The 12500-nt window shown below is 41.2% G+C and overlaps 1 protein-coding gene across 1 annotated transcript in view; it reads right to left on the bottom strand.

Annotated features, from left to right (window-relative positions):
• Positions 1-7057: 7057 nt before the first annotated feature.
• Positions 7058-12500, bottom strand: part of LOC310856198 (guanylyl cyclase-activating protein 1-like) — a gene marked incomplete at both ends in the record, with an annotated part of 21516 nt that continues 16073 nt past the window's right edge. The window contains 3 exons of the mRNA XM_083761468.1: positions 7058-7179; positions 9012-9099; positions 12264-12413. Coding sequence (XP_083617594.1) covers positions 7058-7179; positions 9012-9099; positions 12264-12413 — 360 coding nt within the window. The remainder of the gene's footprint in view (positions 7180-9011; positions 9100-12263; positions 12414-12500) is intronic.

The raw sequence follows: 12500 nt of genomic DNA on the forward strand, positions 1-12500 counted from the left end.
TCGCCACCAAAGAGGTCCAGGTGTTGTTTTGTGCAAAAGTGCATTATTGGCCATTTCCCCTAATATAAGCCCTCAATGCGGGTTGGGTTTTTGTGCTAATTTGCTTATTTCCATCGAAATAATGCAATTCAATGCAATTCATTGAGGGCTTATGGTAGGGGAAATAGCCAATAATGCGCTTTTGCCCAAAATAACACCTGGACCTCTTTGGTGGGGACGTAACGACTACAAATAAAGGTAAGAAAGCCTTCTAGCATTGAATTCTCCTCCGCATTCGATTGGAGCTATGGACCAGAGCTAGGTCACCCACTATTAACTTCTTCATCCAGGGCACCCCAGAATGACATTGTTACTTGTATCTTTATGTCATAGCACGGTACGTAAACATTGTAACTTGTATCTTTATGTCATATCACGGTACGTAAACATTGTAACTTGTATCTTTATGTCATATCACGGTACGTAAACATTGTAACTTGTATCTTTATGTCATATCACGGTACGTAAACATTGTTACTTGTATCTTTATGTCATATCACGGTACGTAAACATTGTTACTTGTATCTTTATGTCATATCACGGTACGTAAACATTGTTACTTGTATCTTTATGTCATATCACGGTACATAAACATTGTTACTTGTATCTTTATGTCATATCACGGTACGTAGACATTGTTACTTGTATATTTATGTCATATCACGGTACGTAAACATTGTAACTTGTATCTTTATGTCATATCACGGTACGTAAACATTGTTACTTGTATCTTTATGTCATATCACGGTACGTAAACATTGTAACTTGTATCTTTATGTCATATCACGGTACGTAAACATTGTAACTTGTATCTTTATGTCATATCACGGTACGTAAACATTGTTACTTGTATCTTTATGTCATATCACGGTACGTAAACATTGTAACTTGTATCTTTATGTCATATCACGGTACGTAAACATTGTTACTTGTATCTTTATGTCATATCACGGTACATAAATATGTAGATTGTTTCCCCGCTAAGATACAGTATGTCAACCTGAGAGAATACCCACCTCATTTCCACTATACTAGGACAGATTGAAAATAACTTGATGGGGGGGGGAACGTTCACCGAAAATAGCTATCTATATACGAGCTGCAGAGCTCACAACGCATCGCAATTCGCAACGCGACCCCTTTGTGAGTATACGTAATAATTATTAATTCAACTCAACTATTATTTGTAGAGGTTTCGTCATTCAAACAGTGAAGCGAAAACTGTAATGAAAAGTTTGACTGAAATTGAAGTATAGGCTCTACCTTTTTATAATTAAATTTGACGTATGTAAAACATCTGTATTACCGTAATTTCCGGACTATAAGCCGCGGCTTTTTACCCATGATTTGAACCCTGCGGCTTATACAACGGTGCGGCTAATCTATATGGATTTTTACAGCTAACGCAGAGCCATCTCAGGCTCTGAGCTAACGTAGCTGCGGCTTATAGTCCGGTGCGGCTTATAGTCCGGTGCGGCTTGTATATGGGATTTTCCCTAAATTTGGCTGGTGCGGCTTATATTCAGGTGCGGCTTATATTCAGGTGCGGCTTATAGTCCGGAAATTACGTTACATGTTATTTTAATGTAAAACATCTGTATTACATGGTATTTTAATGTAAAACATCTGTATTACATGGTATTTTAATGTAAAACATCTGTATTACATGGTATTTTAATGTAAAACATCTGTATTACATGGTATTTTAATGTAAAACATCTGTATTACATGTTATTTTAATGTAAAACATCTGTATTACATGGTATTTTAATGTAAAACATCTGTATTACATGGTATTTTAATGTAAAACATCTGTATTACATGGTATTTTAATGTAAAACATCTGTATTACATGTTATTTTAATGTAAAACATCTGTATTACATGGTATTTTAATGTAAAACATCTGTATTACATGTTATTTTAATGTAAAACATCTGTATTACATGGTATTTTAATGTAAAACATCTGTATTACATTATTTTTATGTTATTTTAATGTAAAGACCAAGTAGGCAGCGATGCACTCTCTTTTCTCTTTGTAATTCGTGAGCTTTTATTAAACAAACATGTTATTTACCTGTGGATGTTCTACTCTGCTCTTTACTCTTAGAGGTTTAACATGTTATTTACCTGTGGATGTTCTGCTCTGTACTCTTTACTCTTAGAGTTTTAACTTATAGCCTATACTTTTATACTGTCAGAGAGCGCTTTAAATCATCAAAATCATCGTCAACCATTCACCTTTTTCCTAGGCTGTGTGTGTTCAGATTTCCTGTCGATTTCATTGGATATCATTGGTCATCTGACCAGCTTCATTGGATTTCATTGGATCAAATCGACAGGAAGTGGAACACACACTGCAGCCTATAGGAAACAGGTGAATAAGTAGTTACGGGCGTGCAAGTGTGTGTGCAAAATAAATCCAATGACATTTTTAAAACTTTATTGATAAGGCAACCCAATGCGTGACCAATACAAATTGTACAACTGTAAGAACAATATACATATACATATATGGTCACATCCTGTAAGTTAAGATAGTTAACTAATTCACTATCTTTGTATGGAGCACGGTTTGTTTCTCTCTTTTCTGAACAGCAGGTAAAATATCTCAAATAGCATCTTTTTAATTACAATCATTTCATCTTAATTTAGGCCTACATGTTCAAGTCTCTGTCCTTATTATCATCTTTCATCATATAAAAACATTTATAAACATCTAACATTCTTAAATGATTATCAATTAATTCATTAGTCAATTGATTGATATAATAATCCATGTCAGTGAAACGGACATCAATTCTCTCTCGTGTCTCATTGTTGTTTTTTTTTAATATGGCGACGATAGAAGTTGATTTTAAACATTAAAAGCCGTTATCTCTAAACAGATCGTTTCGTTGAAGCAATTCTGATTGGTTGAAACGACATTCTAGCCATGCTTTAACGAGCGTATTGGAACACCTAATGAAAACCTAGAAATGATCTGCTCTGTTCTCCCACAGAGAGCAGCCGACTGGGTGGCCAGGCTAGAGAGTTCCTTTGGGACATTTGTGGTCGTATAAGTGGCTACATCTGTCGTTAAAAAAAATACGATTTATTTTTTTAGCGATTGATGTCTAACACTGTGTTAGGGTAACTGTAGCAGAATCGCAGGCGAACGACGATAAATAACATGTTCTTCAGAGTGTAATTGCTTAATTCTGCATTAGCCGCTCGAGCTTGATGCAATAAGAAGCAGATCTGCAAGACCATGTGGAACACAATTGCTTTGATTGCACATTAAAATATATAGGCCTATGCTGCGCATGCTCTGAAGATGCAAACACACACAGCACAGGCCAGGGCCCACTCACCTGTCTGTCCACTTAAGCAAATAAGCACACGGCAGCAGTCTTTGATGGGTGGGCCATGGAGGGTTTTGAGATCCTTTTCGAGTGGGCCCCCGGCCGGACCCCGGTCTGCTCCAGTAAAGGAGTGACAAAGTGGATGTGGAAAAAAAAGCCAGTTCTTTCCCTTTTAAAGGACCACTTCACCACTTTTCAACCTATCTTCATATAATACCGTAGGTCCTCACTAATAATCATGATAAAATGGCACGATTTTTTTCTACTCAGTCTGTGTCTCATAGGAGGGCTGTGGGCAGTTTAGAAACCGTCTTCCAGTGACATCATCATTAGGCAGATTATTTTTAAAACAAGATTTTTTTTTACAAAAATGTTTAGATTGTCATTGTCGTATGAGAACGATGGCTTCCATTTTCGCATTGCAACTTTTCAGGATTAGAAAGCCTGCCGTTTCTATTAGCTTGTATTCCCCATCGATGATGTCACTGGAAGACGGTTTCTGAACTGCCCACAGCCCTCCTATGAGACACAGAGTAGAAAAATATTGCGCCATTTTTTTCATGATTATTAGTGAGGACCTATTATATGAAGATAGGTTGAAAAGTTGCCCTTTAAGTTTCAGGCAGTACCTCGTTTCTACCACTAGATGACACTATCAGCTCACAGGAGGTGCAGTTTCACGCAGGCCAGACCAAGTGACAATATTAAACCACGGACACTGCAGCGTTAAAATAAACTGTACTTTTTCCCTTCCTAGACATGTAGAGGAATCAGAAGTAGGGCGAATTTGTTATTATTATAACTTATCAGGTATAGGCTATACTACTATACTGAGAACCACTACAGTAATATGTATGCAATACTGTGTGTGTGTGTGTGTGTGTGTGTGTGTGTGTGTGTGTGTGTGTGTGTGTGTGTGTGTGTGTGTGTGTGTGTGTGTGTGTGTGTGCATGTGTGCGTGCGCATGCATGCGCGTGCGTACTTGACATTGGTTTATCAAGTTGAAGGTGTGCTGTTATTATTATTATTTTTTGCCAACAATTAAATTAACCAATGAAAATCATACTAACTACAGGGCATCCATTTGGAGATAGCCTATAGTTTCTTCGTTACGTTCCCTTCAAGGTAATTGAAGTATATTTGAAGTATTTATTAACAGTTTGCAGAATTACAGTATTTCAAGCACAACTCAATACAAAAATTGTTAACGGAGAATGACATGCTAGAAGGCTTTCTTACCTTTATTTGTAGTTGTTACGTCCCCACCAAAGAGGTCCAGGTGTTATTTGTAGTTGTTACGTCCCCACCAAAGAGGTCCAGATGTTATTTTGTGCAACTGTGCATTATTGGCTATTTCCCCTATACCATAAGCCCTCAATGGTCGTTGGATTTTAAGGCTAATTCGCTTATTTCCATCGAAATAAGTAGTAAAGTGTGCCCTTGTTTTCCATAAATATAACATACCGACCGATCTGTATGTACCTTCATATGTGTTCCCTGCTGGCTCGATGCTGCTGTTCATTATTATCACATTATGCATGCTGGTATTGCTTGTTTGCTTTTGTTTAGTTTTTTTGCCTAATAACATGGTCTTATTGTGCAAAGGGTATATATTTTTCCCCATATGAATGAACTCTGCTATTTAGGGTTGAAACAGTGGGGTGGGAGCTATCTTTGGGAGAGCTTTTGTTTTGTCTTGTTTTGTTTTGTCCTTTCTGTGTGTGTGGTTGTACTGTTTTATTGCTTTGTGAACTGTATTGTACAATGTATCTGTGCTGAGGACCCCCTCTAAAATGAGATGCGACATCTCAAGGGGCTTATCCTTTCAATAAAGGTATATAATACTACTTACATTATGAAGAGAGGATATATATACAAAAAAAATCCAACTTCAATTCAATTCATCGAGGGCTTTTGGTCGGGGAAATAGCCAATAATGCGCTTTTGCACAAAATAACACCTGGACCTCTTTGGTGGGGACGTAACAACTACAAATAACACCTGGACCTCTTTGGTGGGGGACGTAACAACTACAAATAACACCTGGACCTCTTTGGTGGGGGACGTAACAACTACAAATAACACCTGGACCTCTTTGATGGGGACGTAACAACTACAAATAACACCTGGACCTCTTTGGTGGGGGACGTAAAAACTACAAATAACACCTGGACCTCTTTGGTGGGGGACGTAAAAACTACAAATAACACCTGGACCTCTTTGGTGGGGACGTAACAACTACAAATAACACCTGGACCTCTTTGGTGGGGACGTAACAACTACAAATAACACCTGGACCTCTTTGGTGGGGGACGTAAAAACTACAAATAACACCTGGACCTCTTTGGTGGGGACGTAACAACTACAAATAACACCTGGACCTCTTTGGTGGGGGACGTAACAACTACAAATAAAGGTATAAGAAAGCCTTCTATAGCATGTAATTCTCCTTTAACTGTGAGTAGACGCCACCATCACAAAGCATTAAACTATACAGTCTCGGGACACGCGAGGTATTCCACTGAACAAATCAATCCCTGACATTTTGACTCCTTGTCCTCCGAAGCTTAATTATAGTGGGCGGGGCCGCCCGCGAGCCTCCGCGCGGCGGCTATAATAAGTCCCCGTGTTCCCATGGCGATGTGCTAAATCCTTTAAACCAATTGGGTCGTTTAGGGAGGATCAGCGGGCGGTGGTGGTCCGGCCCGTTGGCTTGGCAGGCTGCCTGACACGACAGAGCAGAGAGGTCCACTTGGTTCCGTTCGTTTACGCCACCGCCGGTTCCCGCACGGTTTCATGTCAAATGATACTCATTAATTAGCCCCCATTTATGAAAATAATATGCCATAAGTTTTACTTTAGCTCGGAGCTTTACATGGATGTTCCCGGTGACTTCATAAGCTCTCAATCGTTACATAGTTTCGAGTCTTCTCCAACATGTCCGATAGTTCTTTATGTTTAGCCTAAATTACACTTTTCACCAAAAGAAAGTGTCGTCATACATCCATCATACATCGCGGTCCGTGCTCCGTCAAACAGCTGAGCACATTCCGTGCACACACACACACACACACACACACACACACACACACACACACACACACACACACACACACACACACACACACACACACACACACACACACACACAAAGCTGAGCATAGGAGGGGCTAGCTCCCCTCAAAAAATAGACAATAACAGTTATGTTTTTGGGGGGGGGGGGGGGGGGGGGGCATGGCTATGTGACGATAGTCAAGTCCTCCAGCAGCAGTGCGATCGGGATAAAGTACAATCAATGCCTATACAGGTGTTGCCCCTCTCCACCTCCTCTTGGTCACTTCTGTAAAATCCATGACGGTGGCGATAAAAAGAAAGAAAATGAAAAATGCCAAACTATATAGGCTTCGAAACGGGACTTCACGACCCAGCAGTCACTACACCCCCCCTCCGACGTCTGTTATAACAGTCTGTACGGGTGGCTCCCCATGGGACAGTCTGACAGGCGTTACTCTGGGTCCGGGCCAGAGTAATGCCTGCTTCTCTGTTTTTACCCCTTTTCTTAGACTTGCGGTCGCATGCCGCGCTCCGACAAAAGCTCAGATCTACAAGTTGACAGTGCATGGTGGCAGAGTGCAGACGGTCTGTTTGATCTGCCGTGCGTGGTGCGCGGGGTTCACTCGCGTCCCTCCACGATGATGACCAGCACCGGCGTGAGGTCCATCAGGGTCTTCAGCATGTCCATGATGTCCAGGTGGTCCTTGGCCCCCTCGATGAACTCCTCCAGGGTCAGCTCACCTGCACGGGGAGCACAGGGTCAAAGGTCAGCTCACCATGAGGAGCACAGGGTCAAGGGTCAGCTCACCATGAGGAGCACAGGGTCAAGGGTCAGCTCACCATGAGGAGCACAGGGTCACAGGGTTGAAATATTTATTAACAGTTTGCAGAATTACAGTACATTTTAAGCACAAACTCAATACAAAGACTGTTAACTGTGAGTGGACGACCCAATGAAGCATTACACTTGTTTACAAAAGGGTCCACCTTGTTCAATTCATCAAAACATTCAGAGACGTACAAATAGACACTTCCATGTTATCCGCCATTAGCTGTTTTTGGGCTGTGTACTGCAGCAGGACGTTTTTAACAGCGGCCGACAGCCAGACAAATTTTCCGGAGGTGCATTATTTTGTCTATATGGGACCCGGTGACTATACCGGCGATAGCAGGCCGAACAGGCAATGGTCGAAAAGTGGGGCGGAGGAACGTCGCCCCCTAAATGATTAAAACAATTCATCTTTTCGGGCGATTTCGCCCGCTGTTAAGATAGATAGATAGATTCTTTATTTTTGTGTCACATGGACTTATAGGACACACCATACAATTCAATATTGCATTGTGTACAAGAAACAGTTTTTCTTTTTTTTACACAAACAAAACATTCTGCCTTTTTTCCCACGCTTTGCATAAAAAGTCTGCTAAAGCAAAAATACCTTTCCTAAAACAAAATCCCAGTTTTTCGTAGTCCTCTAACCAGAAAAAGTTAAGACAGATGGTTGTCATTTTACAAAATAATACATGTCTTAATTCTTCATATAATGGGCAGTAAAACAAAAAAATAATTTAATTTTCAATTTCTTTCAAATCACACTAGACACACTCTGTCCTCCTCAGGAGTACCAATGAATCTACCCGTTTCTAAAGCTAATGGTGAGGTCCCAGAATGAATCTACCTGTTTCTAAAGCTAATGGTGAGGTCCCAGAATGCATCTACCTGTTTCTAAAGCTAATGGTGAGGTCCCAGAATGCATCTACCTGTTTCTAAAGCTAATGGTAAGGTCCCAGAATGAATCTACCCGTTTCTAAAGCTAATGGTAAGGTCCCAGAGTGAATCTACCTGTTTCTAAAGCTAATGGTGAGGTCCCAGAATGCATCTACCTGTTTCTAAAGCTAATGGTAAGGTCCCAGAATGAATCTACCCGTTTCTAAAGCTAATGGTAAGGTCCCAGAATGAATCTACCTGTTTCTAAAGCTAATGGTGAGGTCCCAGAATGAATCTACCTGTTTCTAAAGCTAATGGTAAGGTCCCAGAATGAATCTACCCGTTTCTAAAGCTAACGGTGAGGTCCCAGAATGCAGCTAAATGTACTGTCAGTATAACCTCGCGTCACCAGGCTTTCCACCTCGGAGGAAAGCCTGCATGGTCAGCGTTCAAAAGTCGCCTGCGTGTTCCTGTCTATAGGCCTGGTCTAGAAAAAAGAATAATCAATAAATCTTGGTAAGGTATGGAGTTCATTTTAGTCATTCTTTGGTCATCTGAAATGTTTTACTTTTAGTCTAGTTTTAGTCGACTAAACACCATATTGATTTTAGTCAACTAAATCTACAGACTGAAGATAGCCGATCTACAAGCTCAGCTTAGTGTACAGGGTTTGACGAGGGCCCAGGTAGGGCCCAGTCAGGGCCCATGGTTTTCGGGCCAGGCCTTAATTTTCGGGCCTGTTGAGAACTCTAGTTTTCGCCGGCTGCCGGGCACGGCTGCACTAATAACTTTGGGGGCAGGGCAGGGCCCGTCTAGAGTTTGAATGGACAGTTAAATGCATATTTTCATAGTAAATGTCCTTCCTCACCTTCTCCATTAACATCAATCCTTTCAAATATAAGATTGACAATCTCCTCTGGATCGGTGTCTCTGTTCCGCGTGATGTCCTGGATAGCCTGAGACAGACAGACAGACAGACAGACAGACAGACAGACAGACAGACAGACAGACAGAATAAATAGGATAAAATACCAGTGACATAATAGCATTGAAATGCAGCTGATCGTGAGCATGTCCACAATGGCCGCCAGCAGAACTGGCAGCACTGCGTTGTGTGCATGCAGACCGGCTCAGTCATGTCCTCCTTGTGTATTGTATATGAATGCAACCACGCATCACGTTTGGTGAGAAGATATAGATGCACCGAAGTCTGACGTCAATATCGGTAGAGGGCGCAAATCCACGGGTTGGTGCAGTACTTTTTATTTGCATTGTAATCCACATAGGGGGGATTTTAGATCGAAACTATGTTTGAAAAATAAACATGTCATCCCGGCCGCTTCACTCATATGGATATGAAGAATCAACTGACTGAGAGAAAACGTTATTGTTAGCCTATACTGCTACTGAATTGGTTACATTTTCGCTAGAAACGGACTGAGTGACTGACTGTTGCAAACGATACAGAGACACCTCCCTGACAATAAGGCAGAGACAGCTTGTTTATTTTTGGACCACAACACTTTTTAAGATGATTTTAAGATGAGCCCATGTTATTCTCCATATAGAGAAATTACTTCCTTGAACCAGGGGAATTGAAGGGATGAGCGAGTGACGTCAGGACTTCGGTGCTCTATAGGCAGCTGCGGGAGGAGTAGTCAGAGCCAGCCAGCTAGGTGCTCCATCCTATATGAATACTTAGAATTCAGTTCAACTTGAGCCTGTGTTGTTTTCGTCGACTAATAGCCTACTATGGCGAAAAATGTTCGTCGACTACCTTTTTTCACTGAGGAAAACTAAATGAAAACTAAAGCCATGATGACTAAAACTAAGACTAAATATACTGTCGATTTTGTCAACAAATAAAAACTAAAATGTTAGGAAGGGACTAGTGGACAAGAGCTCCAGTACAAGTCATGTTACACTTGGTTGCATGCTGAAAATAGCCGATCTACAAGCTCACAACGCGTCGCAGCGCGAGCTTGTAGATCTGCTATTTTCAGTCATCAGGCATCAAGACCCGCCAAAATACATTGTAGAATCAACTGTACATTTAGTCAACTAAAATCTGATGACATTTAGTCGACTAAAACTTGACTAACACTAAAACATTCCAGGTGACTAAAATGTGACTGCAACTAAATGAAAACTATTGAAGGAACTATGACTAAAACTAAAATTGAAATTCGCTGCCAAAAACAACACTGCTCTGTGCACAGCAGCCATATTGGAGTATTTGCGGGCGTGCAACATAAATGTGTCCAAAGCTGTCTCTCTCTAGCCTGCATTTTTGCCCAGTGGGTTTCTTTAACCCATTTAGGCCATGGCGTCAAAATAAAAAAAACGTTCGCTCTGAAAGAATATATATTCAAAGATTTGTGCCGCATTTGTACGAGTTTTCAAAAATAGCAGACCACCGAGTGGCGCGTTATGAGCTTGTGGATCTGCTATTTTTCAATAGCTAAAGTATAACATAGGCCTACTAACAAAAGTTACAAGTGTTTTAACGTAAGCAAATGCACCTTCAAATCAACAACAATTATGTTGATAATCTGTCTTCTTAATTGAGACAGTGTAGGAGAGACAGACAGTAGGGCAGGCTGGGAGACAGACTAGTCTCTTTATTCAGATCGCTGCCATCTTACCAGCAAGGTGCTGACAAGGTGCAACTTCCCATAGACAGCCCATTCATCCAAACAGAACAGTCCTATCTAATTGTATTAAACAACGTCAAACTCACCAATGTTGCAGCTGTAAGCTGAAAGCTTGAATTATCCTCTTTATATCTGCAAAGTGTTTGTTTCATAAGAATCCACTGTAGACTTGTCATGAGCTACTTCCTGTCAAGAAATTCCTTGCAGGTGATTTTTTTCCCCAAGTATTGGAGTTTGGAAGCACTCGTTAAAGCAACGTCCTGCTGCCTCCTGCATTATGTGCAAATTCAACACAGGTGCTAGCAGGGCTGTTGAGTGATATCCAACGAGCACTGAATTTATTGACAGGAATTCAAGTAGCTCATAACATACTGTATCTGCGGTGGATTCTTATGAAACAAACACTTTGCAGATATAGAAAGAGGATAATTCAAGCTTTTCGCACAGCTGAAATGTTGGTGAGTTTGACGTCGTGTTATATAATCAGACAGGACTTTTCCGTTTGGATGAATGAATGGGCTGTCTATGGGAAGTTGCACCTTGTTAGCACCTTGCTGGTAAGATGGGTGCATGAGGTCAACAGGGCAGCTGAGAGGCAGACAATAGGAGAGTCAGACGGTACGGAGTACGGACGGAAAACTGTCTCTCGTGCTCCAGGAAGCAGGTCACACCAATGACGACATCCCACTGTCCACCAATCAGCTCGTGGCACGCTAGCGCGGCCTGTCCCTCCTCCCTGGAAACTGATTGGATGAGCTCATCCAGCGATTAAGATAGTCTAAATTCAGCCATAATCCCACAATTAATGTAATTAATGTTAATTAAACTAATTGGGAGCAGGTGATCTCTGTGCGCTCAATTAGCCCAGAGAACACCCGTTTCACCCAGACTGACCTGCTGGTTCTTTATTGCATCGGGGAATATTTTACATCTGTATTATTGTAGTGAATAAAGTGTAATGTTGTCCAATCTGTATGGTATAGTATGTTAATACAATTTATACCACAGGTCGTTTCGAGGAAGCAATCTGATTGGTTGAAACAGCCTTCTAGCCGTGGGTTAAACCAGCACCGTTCACCACCTAATCAAAACAAAGAATTCAGCTGCTCTGTTTTCCCAGAGCACTAGCAAACTCGGTGGCTAGGCTAGCTAGTTTCTTGGGACATTTGTGGTTGTAGTGACTACATCAGCGATTTTCTTAGTTTTAAGGGTAACTGTTGTATAATTGCAATATTACACTCGAGGGTGTGGGTTAACGTGATTATTGCTTAAATAACTCAAACCATCTGTATGCTAGAGTCATTCATTGTCAATGTGTTGGTACAAACACTCAAAACTGGCCGTCTATTATCAAATGGCATTCAATGTTTGTGTGTTTGTGTGTGTGTTTACACACACACTCAAAGCTGGACATAAGAGGGGCCGACGCCCCTCAAAAACATCACGTTTGAGCCTGAGTTTTTTACCGTGAAAATGGTCTCCAGCTCCTCCTTGTCGATCTTGCCGTTGCCGTCCTGATCGAACAGCTTGAAATACCATTTTAACTTCTGGTTGATCTCTCCTTTCAGCATGAGACTGACCGCTGCTATGTACTGGACGAAGTCTATGTAGCCGTCCTGGAGGGAGAGAGAGAGAGAGAGAGAGAGAGAGAGAGAGAGAGAGAGAGAGAGAAGGTCAATACAATAAGGTCAATATTCGGTGTG

The sequence above is a fragment of the Protomyctophum parallelum genome, assembly GCF_964188405.1.
Source record: "Protomyctophum parallelum genome assembly, chromosome: 1".
Taxonomy (NCBI): domain Eukaryota; kingdom Metazoa; phylum Chordata; class Actinopteri; order Myctophiformes; family Myctophidae; genus Protomyctophum; species Protomyctophum parallelum.